This window comes from Tympanuchus pallidicinctus, unplaced genomic scaffold, assembly GCF_026119805.1.
Source record: "Tympanuchus pallidicinctus isolate F22 unplaced genomic scaffold, pur_lepc_1.0 scaffold3, whole genome shotgun sequence".
Classification (NCBI taxonomy): domain Eukaryota; kingdom Metazoa; phylum Chordata; class Aves; order Galliformes; family Phasianidae; genus Tympanuchus; species Tympanuchus pallidicinctus.
The window spans coordinates 77,076,277-77,101,078 of record NW_026294747.1 but is presented as its reverse complement, the minus strand read 5'-3'; the positions used below and the strand labels follow the sequence as shown (position 1 = coordinate 77,101,078).

Genomic DNA, 24,802 nt, shown 5'->3' with positions numbered 1-24,802 from the left:
TTTTTTTCTAAAGCTGTGGAGAAAAGTCGAAAAATGCAAGTAGTGACGTAGCTATCAGCAGTATGTATGCAGGAGAATTACAGGAAATAACCGCAGCTAATGGCATCTTCATCACCAGTTGCTGCAGCTGCACAAGGTGAAGGGACTTTTGCTCCCACCACAGCAGGAAAATATGCAAATAAAAAATAAATGGGGAAAGCTGCTTTGCTCTTCATCAAGAAAAAGAATCTATGAAGGCTGGTTTTCAGGAAATTCCTAATGCGCATGGGAAACTCCAAGCTGAGAGAGGCAGTGAGTGCTTTGAATTTCATTTGAAGCAAAAATGAATACATTTTACCACAACAATGCTCCTCCTGTTCCTCCAATGTTTTGGTGGGGTTTGTTTAGTTGTAAACTATGGTCTGGAGAAAGAAATCTGTAACAAGAACTCACTCAGGAGAAATGGTCCTCAATCACCCACCACTCTTCCATGCTCTCTGCAACAGAAAGTGAGTGCTGGGGCTCAGTCTGAGGACCCAAGGCAGGTCTCAGGGGCACATCTGGGGCTGCAGCTCCCCAGGCCCAAAACCCTCTGATGGCTGTGCTCCCACCTCCAGACACTGTGACCCAACAGCCCTCCTGCACAGCTCCCACTGGGCAGACAGGACTTTATAAGTCATGATACATGTCAGCCACAAAGGACATGCTGAGCCAGAGCTATGTGCAATATAATGTCCCCATGCCCTTGAAAGAACAGAGTGATACCACAGTAAAGACCAACTGTCTATATTATTTATACTTGTTTCCTGAAGTACTATTTATCTATTAAAAATAAATTGCTGGGATGACTTTTATGTCTTAAAGGGCAAATTTCAAGTAATCAGCTATCCTTTAAACCATTCCTGGCTTTTGTCATGTCATTTCATAAGCCGTACTGTACTTCTGCCAACTGAAACCTGAAGATTCAACAAAACAAAAGAAAAGAAAGGAGGAGCCATTTCCTCAGGGAGGAGTTATGAAAGTTGTTTCTTTTTCCTCATTGTTACTATGTTAGAACAGCAAAATTTCATGTTCCTCACAACACAGTCAGTAAAACAGAGGGAATGTGTCCAACCAAGGGGAAAACACACGGTTTATTTGGCTGACTTATCTAAAGGCTAAGGGAAGAAATGACACCTAACCTAATATTTTGCATTTCACTCTCTTTAAGGTTTTACCAAGCTGTAAATCCCAAAACTTTCCATTGCCACAATATAGGTCTTCCAAAAAAGTTGCCAGACATGGAACCACTGACAGATAGAAAGTCCAGCAATTCCTATTCGTTATTTTCAGTGTTTAATTTCCCTCATTAGTAAAAGCATATGCCTTATTTCTCAATAATTTCACTTCCGGTATTAATTATTCTGAAAGTATTATCTTTTAAAAACAGAGGACAAGCAAAGGATATATTTCATCACAAAGCTCAAGTGCAAGTTTACATTTCTACAAGCAGTAATCAATACCTAACTCATGTTATTTGCTGGGAGAGAAAGATTAAGCTCAACTTCTGTTCTACTGACAGAATTTGTGTCGGTAGACTTAATTTTAGAACTAATTTCCAAGACATATGTAGTTTTAAATTGCTTATATCTATTTTGGGGGAGGCTATTCACTTATCAACACAAACTGAAAAAATATAAGATGACAAATAAATTATATAAGAGTTTAAATGTTTTTTGGCTTAGCAATTCCCATACTAATAGTACTTTAAGCAGATTACAATGGATCAACACATACATCATAAACTTCAATAGAGCTAAATTCGGCCATTAACCATACATGAACTGGCCTTGATAAGGGTGCAGAAAGCATGTAGTGCTAAAAAGGACTACAAAATTTAACAATGTTAAGTGTCTAAACCTGGAGCCTCTGATTATTATTTTCATCATGACCAATCCAGAGAAGCCACCAAGCAATTTCATCTTACAAAGCAGTATTAGTCCAGCTTTAAGAGAGGCTGGTTAAATACTGGAAAACACCATGCAGCAGAGAGCTTAACACGTTCACTTTCACAGTTTCTTGACAAGAGGGAGAAAATGCTGAAGTCAGAGTCGATCATAGAATCATAGTATGGCTTGCATTAGAAGGGACCTCAAATGTCATCTGGTTCCAAACCCTTGCTGTGAGCTGGGCTGCCACCCACCCATAAATCAGGCTGCCCAGGGCCCCATCCCAACACCTTGAACACCTCCAGGGATGGGGCATCCACAGCTCTGTGGGCAGCAGTGACAGCGCATCACCATCCTCTGAGTAAATAATTTCTTTCTTCTAACCTAAATTTCCCCTCTTTCAGTTTAAAGCCATTCCCCCTTGCCCTATCACTATCAGACAGTGTACAAAAGTCAGTCTCCTTCCTGTTCATAAGCTCTCCTCAAATACTGGATGGCCACAATGAGGTCTCCCTATAGCCTTCTCCAAGGTAAACAATCCCTGTTTCCTCAAAGTTTTCTTTTGTTTGTGGAAGCCAGTTCTCCCTTCTCTCTTAATCAGAGGGCATACACTCTCCTTCACCTGTCTCTTCTGACCAGGGTTCCTGTAGAACCCCTTCTTTTTATCTTTCACATCCTCTTACCAAGTGCAGTACCATCTGCACCTTGGCTATCCTGATCCTATCTCTGCATGTCCAGACAGCATCCCTGTGTTCTTCCCAGGCCACACATCCCTGCTTCCACTGCCTGTGTATTTTTCTTAGCCTTTAGTTTGACCAGTAGATCTTTGCTCAGCTATGCCAGTTTTCTGCTTCTTCTGCTTAATTTCTCATGCTAGAGGATGAAGACATCTAGTGCTCTTAGAAAGGCACCCTTAAAGAACTGTCAGCTCTGTTCCATTCCTAAGGATAGTTTCCCAGAGAATCCCATCCAACTATTCCTTAAATAGATGGAGTTCAGCTCTCCTAAATTTCAGGGTCCTGACTCCGCTCTTTGACAGGCCCATATTCTTCAAGATCACAAACAACTAGAACGTGGTCACTACAGCCCAGACTACCTGTAGTCTTTAGTGATCTCTTCTGTACTGGGAGATCCAGTAATATTTCACCTCCAGTTGGTCTATCCAGTAGGTCTAATCCTACTGCTTTCAGACATCATTTGAAAATCCAATTTACCTCTCACCTCCATGCTTCTGAATAACACAATAAAATCTGCCCCTCTAACTTGTTTTTGCCCCAGTCAAACAAACAGCATGATAGAGATAAAAAATATGGCAGATTATAAAACCTTGTTTTGGATTAAGAAACAGAGTCCAGTTACTCTGACATAATACATGGGTTCCCAGCATTGCTTTACGAAATCAGATAAACTGTTCAGTCTTGTATAGAATGCCTCAGTACCAATTTATAGAGAATTCAACTGAGAAAAAGCACCTTAAAATAAACCAGTGCTTAGACTAAGTAATCTTTTTTCCACCTACCTTATTAGACTGTGAAGTTCTAGTCCAGTTGGATGTTTAATTAGGCCATGAGGATCACCGCACATATCAGTAAGACATAAGAAGCCTAAGAAACTAAGATACTGTGTCTTAGTCAAAATTCATGTAACCCTAAAATAAATATTCCCTAAATAAGCAGTTTTTAAAGAATGAAAACTTTGTGAGGTATTGAACTGTACATGCATCAGGGATCATACCTACATCTTGGTGGTCAAATTAGATTGATTGTGACCAGCAAATTTGCCTCTATTTTAAATCATTTTGAACCAGCTCAGATCACAGTTCTGTCCTTCCTGTAGGAGGGTAAGTACATCCTGCATATATTCACTACATTTGAGACCAATTTGGCAGTGCTGGTAAAAAGAAGAAAGGCTTAAAATAAGAAAACATACAGATGTAGACTGACAGAAGGCCCACCCCATGAGCATGTTTGATGTATTCTTCTGACTTAGCTGTCATATTTTGAGAATCAGAAGTAGAAAGCAGTAGAACAACAACAAAAAAAGACAAGACTAGTCAAAACAAAATCTAAAATCAATCTGTCCAAAAGCAGCTGCAGTTTCATTTAGTTGACAGCATCTGGAATAGAAATCAAGCTGCTAAGTTGTACTTCACTAATCTCACAGAGCTCCGGTACCACAGCAACATACACATTTTTTGAAGGACTGATAAACTGAGAAATCTCTCATATGATTCTGATTGGTAGCTGTTTTAATGTTGAGATTGTAGCTGTTGTCACTGCAGAACATTTTCCCTTTCATAACAATCACTGTGCAACAGACACCACAGCCAGTGGCATTTGGACAAGGAACATACTGCTTGTTTTGGTATGTTGCTTGAAGATAGAAAAAAAGAGCTTGGGGGATGGAAAATATTTCATAGCAGAGCAAAGAAGGTTAAGTATTTAAAGTATTCCAATATTTCTGTGTTTTATTTTTTCCCTTCTCACAAAGGAACACAACAAAGGCAAAGCAAAATAATGTTAGAAGTTGTTAAGGTCAGCAGAAAACGCGGAGGACCAAAGTATAAGTTCATTTAAGTAACAGAACCTTAGATACTTTAGGATTTAAAAGCATAACTTTAAATTGCTCTGTTCTAAGATCTTATCCCAGCCTTGCAACTGTTATTTTCTACCAAAAATTACTTTCTCAAACAACACAATAGGTCATGCTGTGAGGAACAGAGCTTTCCCATCAGTTTTTTGAAACAGAAGAAAAGATAAAGGTTGGACGTGCAAGCAAGCCAAATGTCAACCCAAATAACTCCCTAGCCTGCCATTCAGCCTGCTTGTTTGCTCCACATTGCACACGGTTTACTAAAACTATCAAATTAACTTTCTCCACTTACATAATGCTGAAGGAATTCTATGAACTGCACAGTTAATTAGTTGATTATAAATAATTGTCATCCAGTTGCCATCTAATTCTTGTATTTTTTTTTGAACCTCTGGAGTAGAAATGAAAATGACAGCCTATTGAATAGCTGGGTCACTCAAATAAATGCATGAACTCAGTTCAGTTGAACTACTTGCAGCAAGATTTAATATGTCATTTATCCCATCTAACTTGAGACAACCACACTGCAAAATACTGCAGTCATCAAGATCTGTCTTAACAATACCTTGGAACCTAATGAGTCTAATTCATTTTTTAGATGCATGCTTCCGAAGGTCAGTGAAGCCGTGAAACTAAGATATCAATGTCATCCTGAGAGGAAATATAAATTAGGAAAAAGTGTTTATTTTATAATGGCACATTTATTTATAGAAAGGTTAAATGGTTCAGACAATCTTGTCTAACAGATATCCTGTCTGATGAATTAGGAATGAGTAGCACTAGGAAATAGGTCTCAGTAAGCAGGCTACTGCCTACCACATCAACCACTGTGAGCAACAGATTACACCTACATGGCATGAGACCTTTGATCAAATACTGGTGGAGAGGGAAAGACTCCTGCATCAAGAGTTCAGCCCACAATTAGGGATACAATAAAGAAAACATAATGAAGATGCTAACGTTCTGAAGAAATGAATGAATGAGACAAAATAAGGCAGTGAAAAACATGATCTCCTTCTTTCCTGAAAATAGCAGCTGAACTTAGAGGAATCCAGGATGACCCAGAGGCAAGGAAGGAAAGTGGGAAAATGAAAGTACACTCAGAATGACTCTTCTTCACCATTCATAGCTGAGCCAACAGAAACTTAACACTCTTCAGGGTAAAAGGGCACATTAGTCCTTTGCTAAAAGTGTTCAACAGAACAACAGGTAGCTAAATTGTGCTAAAGATTTGAATCTCAAGGTGGGAACTATAGAAGCCAGGGAGTGTCATGAAGGCCTGAGATAAAAGTCCCAAGCCCAATGGGTTCAGTGACAAAGCCTTGCTGAAAGGAGGCAAAAAGTCAAGATAAGCAGCGAAGCCAATAGACCACTGCTGGGAGAGAAGGGAAGAATGGGGAGATGGGTGCCAAATGCAGTTCTGATGATTTAGCACATCCATGGGCTCGACCAATTAACACTTTTTTCAACCATTTGAAAATTCTCTTAGTGCCTCAGAGGTCTAAAAGAGACATTTTAAAAATGTCTCCGCATCCAGTCAAAGATATTGTTCAAAGCAACAGAATCCTGGAGACTGTAATTTGACTTGAAGAACAATCACAAAAGCTGCCTGTTTTTTGTGAAATCACTGAGAATTTATGTTCATAAGCCAAGCAGGATTTTAAGAGCCAGCTGTTAATGTATGGAGAAAATTGCATACATGTCTCTTTGTAGACACAAGAGCCAGTAGAGGCCAGTAGGCCTCGCAATAAGAACAGCCCTTTGCATGTGTAGATTTTATCACAGCAAGCAGATGAAAAAGAAACCAAAGTTAAAACATGTAACAGCCATGGACTCTCTAAAATCTTTTTAGATTAGTTGAGTTAGGAACACGTTGCAGTGCCATGGGCTCCATTTTTAAAGGATTTCCTCCAGCAGAACACAAGATACAGTTTAAACCAACAAACAATCTAAAGTCTCATTTTGTGGAAGGATAAATTTGCCCTTACGAATTCTCCAGTGATTGGCCTGAGAATGGGATTCACATTAATTGCTCAAAAGTTGGATTAGATATATCTGCAAAGTGTACCACGGTCCATTTGACACTACAGCACAAAGACAGGCTGTGCACAGCCATACAAGTATTGCTCAGATTATGTGTTAGTTGTTGAGCCAGCACTCTCAGACATATTTTGACTAGCATCAATCTCTGCAGCAAAACTAGAATAAGAAATCTGCGCTTTTCCACCTCAATCATTCCTTCCCACTCACATCATGCTCCTTCCTTATATTACTGTTCATGCAACAAATTAATCACTGAAACAATGATAATAAAAGCAACAATTTGTGAGGAAAAACGAAAAAAAAAATAATAACCATGAAGATTATAGTTAATTGGTATCATTTGGTGATAACATGCCAATGTATCCCACATATTGCCATATGGATAAACACTGCAAGCCAGGACTGGAACCATGGTAGCCTGAGCAACAGGAGGGTAGGCAGTGCTTGTCACAGCCAGTGCATCAGGTAACAATTCCCTCAGCACAAATAACACACTGTGAGATTAGCTTACTCTTGCTAATTGAAACAACAAAGAAAATCAAAAGCCAAGTTCTAAGAGCAGAAATGAGGACATGTTAAAAGCAGTGAGAGCTGGAAACATTCAGCTGGGCCAATATACAGTGTGGAAGGTCTTGACAAGACATTCTAGAGCCAGTACGTAGATCTTTTTGATAATAATAATCTACAGGGTCTGTAAAGACAGAACACCTTTTCCTTTCAGTGATGTGTTACAAGAGCTGCTCCAAAAGTAATGCCACCCATTTCATTGTGTTAGCTCATGACATCAGAGGCAGATGTCGGTGGTACAGCAACAAAGGTTGAACATTCCTTTCACTACATTTTGTTTCCGTGCGATGGATGGCAGCTGAGGTGCCATCTGACAGAATGGCATCTGACATGCAAGTGCCTATAAAGCAATGGAGAGCAATTGAATCCTCCCTCCATGTGGAAAAAAAAATTGTACCCACTGATATTCACTGATGCTTACTGAACATTTATGGAGAACAAACAGTGGATGTGTGCACACTGAGGTGGTGGATGGTGTGTTTCAGCAGTGGCACCAGTGACGCAAAAGACAAGCCATGTTCTAGATGGCCATGCACAGCTGACACATCACAAAATTATGACTATTCTTGATCAGCTCACCCACACAAATAGGCAATTTATGGTCAGGGAACTGTGTATGGAGCCGAACATCAACTTCAATGTGTTGGAGATGATGCTGGCAATGCTGGAATATCACAAAGTTCGCACCAGCTGGGTCCCATGAATGCTCACACAGGAACAAAAAGAACACTCTATACAAATTTTTCAGGACCTACTAAACACAATATGTGGCTGAAGGTGACAATTTTCTGTAACACTCCATTGCCAGTGACAACATGTGATGTCACCAAAGGAACCGAAGCCAAAACAGCAGCAGTCCATGGAGTGGTAGCATGTGAATTCCCCATCAGAGAAAAAATGCTGACCTCAGTGGGTAAAGTGATGTGCATTGTCTTTTGGGATGGAAATGTGGTCATCATTCTGGATTTTCTGGAACATGAACAAACCACTGTGTCCAACACGAAACTGCTACGTTGACTAAGCTGAAGGCTTGCAGTTCCAGACTCAGGCCAAAGAAGACAACCTTTCTCTTGCAACACAATAATACCAGACCCCATACCAGAGCACACTGCCAGTCTTGGCTGGACTATTGTACCACATCTACTGTATAGTCCGGATTTGGTGCCTTCTGACTTTCAGCTCTCTGGGTCGACGAAAGATGGACAGCATGGGCAACATTTTCCTAGTAATGATGCAGTTATAGTAGCTGTGAAACAATGGATCATCTTCACTGGTGCAGATTTTTATGAGTGCAACATACAGACTCTTGTTCATTGCTGCAAAAATGCACAGCTAATGGTGATAACTATGCTGGAAAAAAAAACTTCTTGTACCTGAGAACTTTCTCTATCAAATAGTGTTATTGTGCTCTTTGTATCTGTTGTAGTTTCCATGGATATAATTAGGAGGCTCTACTTTTGGAGCAATCTAAATAGATTTGACACTGCTACTGAATATGAACACAATTCTTTCAAATGCTGAACAAACACTGTCACATCCTGCCCTGACTCCTACAGACTTAACATCAGCAGCTCAAAGGGCAAGAACCTTCACCTGAAAAATGTATTTAGGATAGAGTTAAAAAATCAAGTACTCCAGTTGTTCTAGCAGATTATGAAGAGATTTGTAAGTAAAACACACCCCAGTTACCCAATGCTAATTCTGGCAGCTCTTAAGTCTTTTCTTACTGAAAATCATTGTTTCTTATGATATATATATAGGTTGGATTCTGGAACACTGAAGGCATTTAAAGATAGAAAAGCATAACGAAGTATGGAATCAAAGCTGTATAATTAATTAAACTTCATAAGAAGTGCTAACATGTATTTCCTAAATTAGCTTGGTAGCAGATGTGTATAACTTACCTAGAATGAACTAACCCAATTAATTTATATCTGTCATTTGTTCCCATTCCTTATTATCAGCCTTCTTCAAACTAACACTCTACAAAAATTGTGCATTTAACACTGAAATTAATAAAATATATCCTTAAGCAAAACAGTCTTCAGCTGCTTCTGGTAGAACAGTTCCAAGGTACTTCTGGACTTTATTTCAATTTAAACTTTAATACAATTCTGTGAAACTAATCTATTCATGTAAGTAAACAGAGATAGCCCAAGACCCATATTTGTATTTAAAGCTGTATTTAAGAGGATAGTAACCCAAGCTATTTTCAAACGCCTATTCAAAGATCAGAAAACCAGTATCAGCCAAATCAGAGGACCTCATTCACTTACTACCTTTGTTTATTTAAACAAAACAAGGGACATAGAATGTAACTTGCTGTTCTAATGAAAGGTTACAAACAGACTGAAAAGGCTAATCAACCCTTTGAGAAGAGTGCATTTCTGAAATAAACTGCTGTTTTCTAACACATTTCTTGAGATCAACCTTGAAATAGCACTATATATTCCACTTCAGTTTGAAAAGTAACAGCATCCTTACTTACCTAGAACAATACTCAGCTTCAGTAGCTTATTTTAATGGGCATAGTAGCTTTGCAGAGGATTGACTGTGAATATAATACATACATAGCGCTAGGTTTAACATTTTATTTGAATGACTTTCAATGTTATGCAAAATAAATTGTTATGTTACATCCACTGTGACATCAACTAAAATGTGAACTAGTTTGCATAGGTTAGTACTTTGGGCAGCATGATGTTGCTCTAGTCCACCAAGGCTTAAATATTCACAGTGTAGAGGAAAAAACAGGAATTAAAGCATTTCTACTAAAATATATTTTAATAGCTGGTGTTAACTTTCTGCATAACAAAAGCCAAAATAAGATGATACATCATATGGTCCAAGAGTAAGTATATCTGTCCTTTGAAAAACAGTTGTTACCTTCAGAACTGTATACTTCCAAATACAGTAGTTTTGCAAGATAACTAAAACTTTTACACACTTGAAAGCAAACATAAGCCAAACTGCACAGCGGTTCATTTTTGCTTTTTATATCACACCGCAAAAACCAACAGCTGAGATTTTCCACATCATGCTAATCAATGTTAATACAGTCATTGCTGTCTTCCAACAGTGTAGCAACTTCTAAGAGTACTATTAAATACACATGATTGAAATGCTACAGTATAGCTTATTTTCCCCTCTAAAATAATAATAATTAAACAAATGTCAACAACAACTGGATTACAACTTAAGTACAATATGCAAATTCTATTTATCAGACACAAGAAGCATATGAAATTCCTTTCAATATACTGTTGTAATGCAGGCAGTTTAGGAAATACAGCTTTCAGGTTTTCTTTCAAAAAGGGAAACAGGATTCCTATTGCATAAAGCTGGAGAAAATCACTAAAGCACTGCAAAATGGTTTACTCTTCTACAGCTCACCAGTACTTTGCATTTGCCAGCACATCAGTTTGGAGATCTTTCAGCAGCATCTTCTGTCTGTTCCAGCATGTTATTTAAACATTTACTAACTAAAGCTTATTCTGTATTTTAAATGGAGTATTAATCAACACAATTAAAATCTAACATTTTATACCCTGTACCACTTTCTGCCAAAGACTTACACACCATTCCTTTTTCATTGTACAAGATGGCATGCCTTGCATGTACAATAAAAGCTAAAATTACTACTTTTCCAAACATTGAAGACCTTCTGCATCCCCGAGTAACACTCGCTACGGACACATTTGTCACAAACGCAATCCACGGGAGGTGAATCTCTGTCAAATCTCAATCTGTTTAAGTGGTTTATGGTATGTCAAATGTAATCAAGAAAACCCTGTTTCATCAAGATTAAATGCTAATGTTCCATAATGAAAAATGCAAGATCTGTAAGTAGCTTTGTTTAGAAAATGAAGATAAGCTAGGCAAGAAAAAGTAATGAAAAGCAAGGCACCCATTTGTTCTTGTGTATATGTGTGAATGTGCTCTATGTAGTTTTATATATTTATACATAGATTAGTAAAAACGTTAGCATAACTTCCTTGTTTCTAAAATGTTTAAAATGGGAACATATGAGCTTCCAGCCTGAATTTTGGAATATCTTGGGAAATTTGGTTTCTCAGAACTCTTTCCCCAGAAAAATGTTGTTAACAGGAAAAAAAGCACAGTGAGGAGAACATGCGGTGTTAAAAAGGAATGCACATTTTAAAGGTGACAGGACAGCATACAACATCTGTTCACCCCTACATTCCACTGCATGTAACAGACTCCAACATATGCCTTGAAAAAGTCATGCTGGCACAATTTGGTTGCTGACCTATTCTTCGTACATTGCAAATTTCAGATCTTATACAACAGTTTGAAAATAGCACTCTAATAATTTGTGAACTTTGATAGCATTGTTCAGAACACATTTGCACAATGGGAAAAAAGTTTGTTGTATATTAAAAAAGAGGAAACGTTCCAAATGAACAATAATTGCTGAGTACATATAACATAAAAACCTGACTACATAAATGAGTATCTTAAAACAGATCTTAAAAATTCTGCTGACATACCACTTCAATGAGAAATACAATACTGCTTTTCTTCCTTGACCTTTTTTATTTCACAATTGCTTTAGGTGCTTTGCCAGGCTACTGAACATTCAAAATTCATAAACAGCATTTTATTTCGGTTGTTTTGCACAACGTAGTTCTCCAATGAGATCAAATGTTCATTTTTTTTATTTACTTTTCATTAGACATTCAACTCTGGAAGCCATCTCCTCACTTACAAAGAAAGAAAGCTAATGTTGAGACTTGCTTTTCTGTGACTAAAATTTGCAATTTGATGCAAAATACCTGTTTGCTCCATTTCTTTACATTCATGTTTGGTTAGCAAACTGCCAACTCTGCCAACTTGTTTGTATTGCTGTCAGCATTACAGAACAAATAGAGCAGCATAGCAGCAAATGATATCCAATTCTGCCCCAGGCATCATCAGAAAAATTTGCCACCTACTTTAAGATAGGATTTCTCTCTTTGCTGTTGATGAAAACCAATGCACAAACAGACTGCTTTTTTGAGAGTTTCTAGCTGTGCCTATCACAGCAGCCTTTTGAAAAACCCATTTGACTTGCAAAGCTAGCAAATTTAATGTGGAAGTCACCAGTAATGCATAAGGGTCTGTTAGAGCCCTTGTCTTTCAAGTGTTTAAAATGACAGCAGTGTAAGCCATACAGATTGCACATTTACAGGCTCACATTCCTGGTTTTAAATCACTTTTTTTGAAGTTAGATGCTCCCAGTTAGCTTTGGCCTTGAAATTAGGCAGCAGATAAGAAAGTATAGACAATTTCATGACCTTTTACCTTCTTTTCTTTTTTTGTTTTTTCAAATGCAGTCATCCCACCCCTTGTTTGGCAGCATGGGACTCGCCCCTTGTTAACAACAGGAAAAAAATCTGCTTAAACTTTCCAATTTCTAATTGTACACAGAAATGCAGCTAGGAAGTGTTTGCACTGACAACTTTCAGTTGCTGTAACAAATCTGTACTGCCTTCCTTCTTTGTTGTTTAAGCAGATACAGCAGACTTCCTTATTTTGTGAAATATGACATACAAAATTATCTACAAATTCTGCAGTAGTTCTGTTCTTAACATTTCAGAAATGGGACAATGTCAGTGCAGGATCAACACGACACCTACTCCAAAATTAACTTCTTTCTCATATGGTTGAATACCACAAATCACATTATCAGCAAAAACATTATTTCTTCATTATTTCTTTATGTTTGTATGCATTCACATGAGTAAGCTTCCACACAAACTGCTAAGTTCCACACAAACTTGTCCTTCCTCACAGAGTTTTATTTGGGAGGGAACACAGCACCATCCTGGCATCCCCTTAAAGCAAGAGGAACTTCCTTGTGTTTCAAGACTGTGACACAACTTCTCTTACAGGTCTGTTATGTCACCATTTATTTTAAGCTCTCCTCTCAGTCTCATAGATTGAGACCTGATTCCTTCATTTCCTAATCATAAGTTAATTGTCACCAAGGAGCAAGGTTTGTCAGCAAAATATTTTTACTGTTTTCTACTCATGGTAGAAACTGAAGCTTAATGGAATAGAGTATGCTGAAGGTTGGGTTTTTTTGCTAGTTTTCCCTTCAGTTTCAGTTATGAAAAGGAATAAATTTCAAAAGAAAGTTATGTTTCTCCTTCATTAATCATTTTGTAAACATACAACTCACTGTCAGATCATCAAAAATTTTGGAGGAAACTGAAATAGGCCATTGAGCTGAAATGCACTACAATAACCAGAGCTCTTTTCCGCTCTTCTCCACTCTTCAATGGAGGTGCAACTATTTCTGCAGCAGGGTAAGTACATTAGCTCATTAGCAAGGCAGCCATTAAGCAAGTTACCTGTGGCAAGATGAAGGGATGTGCCTGCATGCTTTGTGTGACTGCACAGCACCAGGGCCTCACACACTATTTACAGCAGTACAGGGGAAAGTAAAGGAAGTAACATTGCCCTAATGGAAGTTTATATTTAAATGCAAAGTATTATTTGACGGAAACAGAAGACATGATAGCTTTTATAATCAAGATAATTTCCGCAAGGAATTTTCTGTGGGAAAGATACTGAAGAACCATGAAACCAGGCATGGATCTAACTGATGGACTAGGATGCAAGCCAAGCTGATAGAAAAGGTCACTGTGAAAAACATAAAATGGGTAATCTGGGAATAAATGCAGGTGAGAGTTGGGAAATTTTTACTGTCAAAATAAACCTTTTCATTGTAAGGCTGCTGGGCAGTAGGTTTGTCGTGTTGTTTTGTTTTTTACAAACGTATTACTTGGTATTATTTCAAATGATCAAATTCTCTAACTAACACTTTTATTTTTATGAGGATGTTACCTTCTCAAGCATTAGACGTCTCCCATAAGAAGCGAATCAATTTTATGGTTACTATAAAGAGAAACAACCTCTCTGAAATGTAGGGAAAAGGTATTTTCTCTTTAAGCTTATTGATTTTATAGGATTAGCAGCACCAGGCTTTCATATATATTTTTTTTAATTTTATTTTTAGGGAGCACTATTATAAGCCATGCTGTTTTCAAAGCACTTGTTGTTTATTCATCCGTATTTAAAGGACTCTAAATTGGATTCTGAATGAAAATGCAGACTGTCATAGTAGCAATAAAGTAATGAACACATGATCTTAAAAGATTCTTTTCACTTTTTCTAAAAGATTAGATTCTGAGTAAATCATAACAAAGCTCAAAGGACTAGAGACAAAAATTAGTTAACAAACTCAATATAATTTGCTGGAAGCATTCCTGTTTTCCCAGTTCTCTGAACAGTACCATACATCCAGCCATCATCAATTGGTTGCACGTTGATTATATAGTCACCATCCCTGAAGGAAACTTCATCTTCATCTTGAGCACTGTAGTCATACATAGCTCTGTATGTTCTCTGTTGAAGGAAAGAAAACAAATCTGTAAAGTCTCAGTCCTAAGCAGAAATAGTTTATCTCTCTTCTTTACTCAGAGGAAAAAAAGGGAGGGGAGGGGAGAAAAAGGGGAAGGGAGAAAAAGGGGAGAAATCTAACAAATTATCTGTTGAACAGAAGCAGTAGACCTCATGCCCTGCCAAATATTCAAATAATATACTCACTTTTTCTGAGTACCAGAATAATTATTTATGTGAATCTACTCGAAGCCCTGATATAAACAAATATCAGGCTATCAGGCTATTCACTGTCTCTTGAAATATTCCAGCTGTTGTTTCACATATTCACTAGAAACATTTCTACGTCCTGCCGTGGCCTGTTTCTATAGCCTCTTTGCATAATTCCCAAAAAGCTTCTACTACATCTTCACTACAGATCATATTTTCATCTCTTTGAATGTCTTTCATCACACTGGTTTCTTACTCTAAATCAAGAATTACAAACTTCTTTATTATCTAGTGAAAACAAGACAAAAAAATGTACGTCTGCAAAAATAGTGTTTATGATACTCATTTTTAAATACTCACATAAAAGATTGATCTAAACAGAACAAGAATTTCTGTAGTTAGCTAAGCTAAATTTTTCTACACTTCTGTTAGCTGCAAGCAAAGATTTTCAATTTCTTCCTAAACAGAATATTTACTTCCGCTGACAATTTACAAAATGCTATGGTTTATTCATTTTTAAATTCCCAAGAGTGCTTTCTCCTCCTTTCTCTGTCTCTCAGATGAAATCAAGAGCAATTCAAGCATTGTAGATAGTAACCAATTGCTATCATATATAATATATAATATAATATAATATATATATATATATATTTATATTTATACATTAAGATATCTGGATGAATTTTTCTGACAAAGTGTTTTAAATAGTAAAAAGTGTTTTCCTAGCTGAGGAATATAACTCTGGATTAGTTTTAGTTACACCTGATATATGCTATTTGAGTTTGTTTTTTAATGAAATGATTTCTAGAAATGATGGAGTTTCACATATAGGCAGTGACAAGGTTGTTTTTTCATCATGTGGGATCATCTAACCCAAACATGATGGGGGAACTCATTACTGTTTCCACAAGAAAATGCACTTTTTGGTCTTAACTCTGGCTTTATCATTGGTAAAACAGATTAAACATTAGAGGAAGTAATTTCTGGTTTACTGTTACCTTGTCTGACAAGCCTACTCTAAACTGTATTTATATCTTACTCCATGCAATTGTTCTATTTCATAATGTTACTGCCCAAGTCACAGTCCTGGCTGTGCCCAGTACTGATTTTCAGTATATGATTCTTAATAGTTATTCCACAACTTCCAAGGGTATATGGAAGGTGATATTAAAAAAATTAAATAAAATAAAAAACCACAAAGAAAACAATTGGGAGAGTTCTACCACCATCAAAAAATCCACTAAAGATCCACAGATTAGAAAACTAGTGGTCAGAAGGCCCTGGGGAATGGTCTCTACCTTCAAGATTCTCATTTTTTCCAACTATTTCAAATGATCTCTCCACTGAGCCTTGAAACTAACTCCAAAACCAGTGAAAGATATGCTACTGTAACAAGGTCAGCAGCAGCAAGTAGTAGTTTGTTTCAAAAAAAAAAAAAAAAAAACATTTATTTGCTCAGCCAGAAAGGATGGTCTCTCATCCTTGGAACATGATGTTGTAGAACTACTACTGTCTCCTTTCTGGTGGCAAAGGTGTGAAGACAAGAGGTAATTTTAAACTTTAAAAAAAAATTATTAGGGCCCTAACTGCTTCTGAGAAACCCAAATTTATGGCCTTAACACCTAATTAGGTGCTAAATGGCTGTCAGGAGAAATCTCCATAATAATCCTGTTAGATTTTAATGGCTAATTATCACTTCAGAATGTAGTCAGGTCTATATAATTGAGAATTACAATGCTTAAAGGACTGAAAACAGAGATTTTAAAAATACATTTTAGAGAATTATTCCTCTGTCAGTAGTGAGTTTAGCAGGTCTGAAAGCAAAAGAGGATGAAAGAAAAAGTTGAGGTCAAATAGGCTCTTATCTGCTCCCTCCAAAGGTCTAATCTGTAGCTTCTGCTTAGGAAAAACAGTAATCTTTGTGCTTATGAAGCACTGAAGCCTAGCTATCATATTCCTAGCTTCGCACCCAAACATGAGACAACACATGCATATTTCCAATTCACCATCAATTTATCTTTATCTTCTGGATCAGGAAAAGCACCAGTTGCAAAGGCCTTCACACAGAGCAGCAATCAGGGGGAAGCCACCTTGCAATGTGGATTTTGTTTTCCCACCACTTTCAGACGTCTGAAGGCTTCAGAATACACTGCTGTTTTCCAAAGAGGTAAACACAGCCTGGCTGAAGCCTTCAGAGAGTTGTTACTAAGCATTCTGTACAGTGAGCAACAATTTAATTCAGCCCGTTATGCAAATCTGCTTGTAGAAAGCCAGTAAAAGCTGAAAATCATAAATAACACAATTCATTCAGAAAAAAAAAGTTAGGATCACAGGTTGCCATCAGTCTTCAGTCTGTATGAATCTGCACTTCAGAACAGTGCCCCAAGCAGGGGCTCTGAGACAGTCTTATGCCACTTTAATAGTTGAGTGTAACTTATCCTGCCTGTATGAACAATTTGTACAGGCTAAAAAAAAGTCTTTTGATATGACAGCAGAAAGACAAGAGAGCATACCAGGTTTGTAACTCTGCTCTTTTGGAGCAGAGTAGTCACCCCAATGGTGGTGAGATTACGGCTGCCTCCCTTACCAGGCTGCCAAGTTAGCAGGCAGCATCAGGAGAGCGCTCCTGGATTTTCTCCCTCCAGAAATGTTTGGTTTCTTATCTTCAAAGAAATTCACTCAAACTGCAACAAAATCAGTTTATACCACAACATTCACTGGTTTTGTTTTTTTCCCATGATAAACAGCTACTATCACTCTAAAGAATGCCAAATAACAACATTGTTTCACAGAAGGAATAAGAAATCCTGCTGAAAAGATTCAGCCTATTCTCCATATTTCAAATGCTGTAACTTCACTCTCTTCCGTTTCTTGTTACCCTCAAACTACCAGTTATGAAAGGAGGCAAATGATTATTCTCAATCTGACTCAAATAATAGTATTTTTTCAACAAGCAGCCCACTCAGTAAGTCAGTTTGAGAAGGAAAAATAAGACACCTACCCACAGAGCTACAAGGTATGCTAAGTGGATTTCCAGATTTTCAGGCATCTCCATTCCAGCATTTGAAGGCTGTTTGGTTTTCTTCCTACTCACTAGCAAACCTGCTGGCAAAGCCCAGGCTTCCAGCTCCCCCATTTTCTCGCTCTGACTGGGAAATCAGTCTGCTTCCCAGGTACCTTGAGTTACGTTTTGAAATGAAAGGCTGATTCCAGCACCAACCATTTCACAAGGGTCATGCAGGCACCCAAAGAGTTTCTCAGGTTATTGGCTTGCCCAAAGATGCAATTATCTGGATCCTAGAATTCCCAGCAAGTTAGCCCCTTCAGCTCAAAAGCAGCTGAGAGAACAGACGTCCCCAAACCACCTTTATAACATAAAATACCATAGAGTTTCAGTTTTAAAGAAAATGCAACTTCTTGTCAAAAGGACAACTCACTTTTTCTTTCAGGTCAAGTAAAAACTTCCTTCCTCTATAAAGCTTTAGGTTTCATTCAGAATTAAATATTTCACCTCTAAACAAGGTAAAAGAAGTAGTGAATATACACCAATTTAAAGCAGTTCAACAAGTTGACACTCTTATGGTAAAAGGTGATGAGATCTGCACTGCAAAATCTATATGCAGTGATAATAACAACAAAAAATACAATAACTACTAAAATATAATTTTATATACAAAGTGTTCAAACAGAAAAATGCACAACACTCCCTCTGCCACTCCCTTCCCACTTCCAAAGGGAAAAAAAAATAAAAATAGCTGCATACCCATTCAGTTCTCCTTCACTTTTTTTTTGTCACTGCCCTCAGTCACTGAACACCTCTCCTACATTTGGACTATCACAATTAGAACTAGGACAGTCGAGTAGTCCGACTGTAGTGCTCAGGGGACCAATTCTCCTATCTTTAAGAAGTCTCACAATGGTTGATAAGATTGCTTGCCAAACATAATTGGTTATGAAATCCAATACTCACCAGGCCTGCTGGATGAGGCTGTGAATGCACTGACCTCATAGACGACATACTGGTCTGGTGCATGTATCCATATCCTTGGGACTGGCTTTGCTGATATGCCCCAGGGAGAACAGGGGCTGTGTGGTAAAGAAACAGAGACACATTAATGGCAGGGGGTTTTTTTGTTTTGGTTTGGTTTTTTGTTTTTGTTTTTGTTTTGTTTTTTTTAAAGTCCTCATCTAGAAATTTGTAGAACCTGTAGATTATTTGCACTGTAAATAACAATTCCATAGTATGAAATAGTGAATTCAGAATTATTTGCATGCACAATAGAACGCTTTCCATATGTTGAATTATACATAAATGTAGGCAAAGCTATAGCAATATATCCACAAACACTATCAAGGTTAGATGGAAAGAAAAGCTTAACATACCTTGAGGAGTTTTACTATAAAAAGGCATCCTGAAGCTTGAGATACCACTAACTCAGCATTAATAGTGCCACAGATGACACACTAAATGTCATGTACCATAAACTGCCATTTTTTCAGAGAAAGAATGATAAATGAATCTATATGCTGAATCATTTCAGAAGTGTACTAATTGGAAGTACCCATGATTAATTCCTAACTCATTGCAAACTAACTCTTACTTACTGGTCTATGAACAAAACAAAACTGATTAAAAGGAAGAGACAAGAATGTAAACCTGTGAGTCCACAGTTGGGTTCCTTGGTTTACTCTGATTCCATCAACGCTCTTCGCCAAGCATAGAGATCATTGGTTATTTATATTTTTCTAAGTCTACCTCTTTCACTATCTTCCTCTTAACCACACAACTACTACTCTTCCACAGGTTCCTGTCATCTTTAACAGTTCTATTTTAGGGATTCTCTTATCCATCTGTTAATGATTAATACTTGTACTTTCATTGTACCAATGAGTTGTTGAAAGAGTTAATACAACCAGGGACTCCCTAAATTTGTTGTTTGCTAGGAAAGCATAAGTAATCCTTCTTATCTGTTCAAATATCCAAATATGGCAACAGATTGAATCAGAATGTATTAAAAACATGTAACCAAAACCTCTTAGAAACAAGCATAGGTTCATATTCACTAATTTTCCAGTAGGCCCAGGAAGCATTTTTAAAACAAAATTAAGACTGAAGTGGTTGTCAAAATCTAGAGTTGAAAAGTTTAATCACCTCATGTCTGTGTATGTTTTGCAAGACATTGATCTGAAAATAAAGTTTTCTGGCTGGTTTGGAGATTATTAGTCCATCTCCACTGCCATTTATCAGAATTTTACTACTTGAATCAGAAACTCATTTGGCTACATTGTTAATAAAATGCACTTCAACAGTGGTTCACTTAGCCTGCACTCCAGTAAATTCTTCTGACAAAAGTCATGATTTTGAGATCATACAGCCCATGAGTAAAAAATTTTCATATAGAAGTCACCTCAGCAGTCTGATGCTTTGTGAGATGCTTCTCTTGGGCATGCTGGGCAGAGCAGTCATCATATGCTGATTGAAGCAGGAGCAAAATTAATATAGGATTAATGGAGTTGACAAGGAATTGCAGGACGCAGGCATTGTAGAACGAACAAATAAAGAAGGAGCAGAGAAAAAAAAATAAGAAAAATATATATGCAACAAGTATTTCTATCTGCAACAATAATGCTCTGTCCCTGTCTTCTTCCTGAATGATCAGGACAACAAATGAACATAGACCACTGAGAAATTATTTGCTGAAATATTTCTAGAAGAACGGTCAAAGTTTTACATAACCTGCTTCCCCAGCTAACAGCATCATTGATTTTAACAAAGTTTTTTTTTAAGATATCCATTTAGTTTTACTTGGCATATTTGAATTCATTAAGTATGTAATTATGATTTGGGATGCTATTTTTTCATTCTACAGTATTTTTCATGATAAGTAACACTGCATATTTAATCAGATTTTTTCTGATTTAGAAAATATGTTGCAAACTATTGTAATGAATGGATTGCTTTGTTAAGTGAGTGAAATTAAAGTGATACACAGTCAGATGCAACACTGGAACATGATGAATAATGGATGTTTTAGAAGTGCCAAGTTCATTCTAACGGCATACGAGTACAAAGACATTTTAAAGCAGTTTAATCATCAGGGAATTGCTGCTTGTTAACACACTCATAGGATTATCATGCATTAAGTGAATAGTCCTGAGTAGTTCATCAAATTATTTATGTTTCAGTGTTGTTTCAAGATATTTGCACATGACCAGATATAATTCTTCATGAGAATATATAAAATAGAGAAAAATATAATTTAATAAAAGGTTCTGCAATCAAGCCAGAATGAATATATTTTATCTAAATCACTACCAGCATAAACATAAGCCACTTCATAGAAAGCAACAGAGCCTCATCTCCTCATACCAGTAAATTTGCCATGTGGGCTCAAAACAAAGAACAGCCTGAACGCTTTAAATTCATAGGAAGTAGTACCTGAAGCAAGCACTGGCTGCTGACTCCCCAGCATACTGATTGCTCTGCAACCACAAAGGACTGTGGCTTTTCCCTGGCAGGTACAGACACCCTTCCCTGAGCATCCCTTCCTTCTTCCCAAAGAAGTGAACATGCCAGGAGAAACTGCTGACTCTTGTTTCCTTCCCCAGAATGGATATTTCTTAACTCCTACCAATTGTCCCATCAGTTTAAGGCTAACTGATGGTCTGCTTCATTATATCCTCCAAGCTGGCAAGTTTATTTTGGGGAGGGTAACCTGTACCTCCCTCCTCCGTGACACTCATCAGCAGTGGGTCCAAGATATGCTTTCCTCTTTTGCAATCAGCTTCTCACAAGGTGAGAAAAATTTGTCAAACTGTCACAAAGTATCTGCTTACTATTTTCTCTGCCACAACAGAAAACATAAATCATGGGAAATAAAATATGTTTCAAAGCGCTGAAGATTCTAGGAAGCATCTGAGAACATTCTACACAAACAAAAGGGAGGAACTTCTAGGATCAAATAGCTTCAGTAAGTACCCATCAGTCTTATGGAGAGAGCATTTGAAATCAGTGCTGAAGATGACTGAATAATTCCAGACTTTTTTTCCATTAAAAGAATACTATATTAGAGCTGTATAAAATAAATAAATCAAACAATAGTTTTTAACAAAACATTTAAGAAAAAGAGTTAAGCAACCCTCAGACAGTTGTCTACTTCGAATATATTTGGGAAGTACAAAATAAATAGAACAGTGAAGAGACATCAGTTTGGAGCTGTGTTTTTAGTGACATAAAAATAACTCAAAGTGAGATTAAAAGATGAAGAAAAAAGAGTTTGACTTATCATCGTCATCATCATCATCATCCATAGTTACCTGCAATCTTTTGACTCAGACCAAAGTACAAAGTTCTATAACATCACTGACTGCAGCAGCAGCAAAAACAGTGGTTTACTTAACCTAAGGGGACAATAAAACACAGTGGTAGAACATGAAATTCATTTAGCTGAAGCCAGATTTATTGGTGAGGGATCTAAGGGCTGACCATTGCTCCCAGAGGTATAGGTGGAAGTTTCTTCTTGTTGCATTAAGACTTTACCAGATGCATTCTGATGTACCAAAACTTTCTGTTTTTTGTTTTTTTTGGTTTTTTTTTTTTTGTCTTTCTCAACTTATGAATTAAGACATACTTATTTTAAAATTACCTGTTAGCAGGAATTTATCATATTTTGCTTACTATAGTGTTTTTTTTTTTTTTCCTTCCTCAGAGAAAAGAGAGGAGATGAATGAACACAGTCAAAAATAAACACAAAGAAGCCTCCAAGAAACAGAAGAAAATGTTTGTGTTTGAATGATAGGTGGGTATCAGGGCACTGCAGCAGACAGCAGAGAGTGAAGTGCATTGAGAACAACCATGAAAGAAAAAGGTCAGGCTGTGGAAACAGGAAAAGGATAATAAAGAGAGTATTACACAGCTACAAGGTTTAAAAAAAGTTTATAACAGTTTATGCTGAAAAGAAAAATTCTTTAAAGGACAGGTTCCAATATATAATATTTTATCAACACTGTACTTAAACTCTCTTTAATTCTTCTGAATAGCAGAACTTAGATAATCCATAGTAAAACAATGTATCCGCTCCATTAACTACTACATTTTTGCCATTTACTGTAGTACACGCCATCTACTGGATCATACGTACAATATTAACTCCTTCACTTATTCTTATAGGCATAATGCAGTTTAAAGCATTTAGACTTTGGTGTTATCTCTACTTATAGTATTAATACCATGCCATGAAGAATGCAAAGAACTCACTAAAACATAGCAATAACAGCAGCATGGCAGAGCAGAAAGAAAAAGGACAATGATTAATACTGGTTTGTGTCTGTAGATTTTCTGAAGGGCATAAAATAGCAGTAAAGCTGGAACATGGCATTATCATGCATCTTTGTGCTACTGAATAGCTCTCCCAAAACAGATAAAGCTGCTGTTCCACATATATTTAGATCCTTCCTGTGTTTTGTCTTTCTGCTGCCTTCTTCTCCACATGTTGTATCATCCACAGTAGCCATTACAATCTTGAGAAAATATCTTTCTTGTGGTTTTCAATTCCTTATCTCTTCTGCTTTTTCCTTAGAAATCATTCAGCTGTGTCCCTGGAGCAGAAAATACCATCAAAGCAATGATGCTCACTAAAGGACACTTAGTTTCAGAAAGGGATCAGACCAGCAACACACGCAGTGCAAGACAGGAGGCAGGACCAGGCATCCAAGGCCATAGACAGCAGAAGGCAGCAAACTGCTAGATCAGCTCTGTTGTCCCAAGGTAAGCTCCCATGAACCCCAGTTCTGCATCAGCTCTGAGTTCAGTTCACAGCAGAACTGAGCCTCTCACAGATGCTTCCCTCCAGATGTCGCAGCACTCAGGTCCAAACTGTATCTCAACTAACATAGACTGCTTCTGTGTGATACCATGCATTTATATTTTAGATTCTTAATATCTTAGACCACAATATTTGAAATAGAAGTTTAGGTATAATTAAATGAAACGTAGCCAGCATGAGCTGGTTGCTGGACATGAAAAAAAGATATTGAAGAAACCGGTCTAACAGACAATCTGTCTCTTGTGAGACATAATGTAGTCTGGATTATAAAGGTACATTAATTGATCCACTAGCATAAAGACTGGTAAGGACTCCCAGAGATGTTAGAGAAGGTGAAGAGGAGATGATGTACAGAACTCTGCAGCATCCCTGCAGTACTGAGTCAGAAGGGGATATTCTCTAGAGAAAAAGTTTCAAACTAAAAGAGGAGAGATTTAGAGGGATATAAAGAAGATGTTTCTTACAATAAGGGCAAAGAGGCGCTGGCACAGGGTGCCCAGAGAGGTAGTGGATGCTCTGTCCCTGTAGAGACAAGGTCAGGCTGGGCAGGGCTCTAAGCCCCTGATCTAGTGTGGTTGTCCCTGTTCAGCAAAGGCAAATTAGACTAGATAACCTTTAACAGTCCCTTCCAACTCAAAAGATTCTGCGCTTCTAGGGGACATAGTTTAAATTTTAAAAAAGCAGCCACAGGAGTATACAGAAAAACCAGAAAAGTGCAGGAATACATGCAACATGAAGAAAGCCTCAGGAATGATTTTCCAGTGTAGAATTCATTGTCAAAAATGCTCCTGTCCCAAATTGGGATAAAAAGAAAAATTAAAAAAAATCACAGAGGTTCATGTAAAAGGAAAATTTAAAAAGAAAAACAAAGAACTGAGTAAAGAAAATTTCTGGTAAACATTTCAAAGGATCTAGATTTAATTTTGATCAACTTCAATCTTTATTATAACTTACATTATTCTTCAGAGTGAAACATTTCAACATAAAGCTGGTTTCATTTTTACAAAAAAGTCAAGATGTAACCTTAACAATCTCGAAACTGAATAAACAATTTTTTGGCATTGTGACATCAATCACAAGAGAGCCATTCCAGTATATAAAAAAGGCACTTAAAATGCTATCTTCTGATGAACAACACTGAAAAATTTCCATCCAACTCTGAAGTTAAATTGTTTAGCATAACTTCTCAAATAGGCTAGAAAATGGCAACATGTACTCTGCTTCATTTTAAACCCATTTTCTTATCTTTTA

General features: G+C 37.2%; 1 protein-coding gene across 5 annotated transcripts in view; it reads right to left on the bottom strand.

Moving 5' to 3' along the window:
• Positions 1-9,376: 9,376 nt before the first annotated feature.
• Positions 9,377-24,802, bottom strand: part of NEBL (nebulette) — a 238,228-nt gene continuing 222,802 nt past the window's right edge. For all 5 annotated transcript variants that reach the window (XM_052692788.1, XM_052692787.1, XM_052692785.1 and 2 more), the window contains 2 exons: positions 18,697-18,812; positions 9,377-14,522 (listed from right to left, as the gene is read on the bottom strand). In XM_052692788.1, coding sequence (XP_052548748.1) covers positions 14,346-14,522; positions 18,697-18,812 — 293 coding nt within the window. In that variant the 3' untranslated portion in view covers positions 9,377-14,345. The remainder of the gene's footprint in view (positions 14,523-18,696; positions 18,813-24,802) is intronic.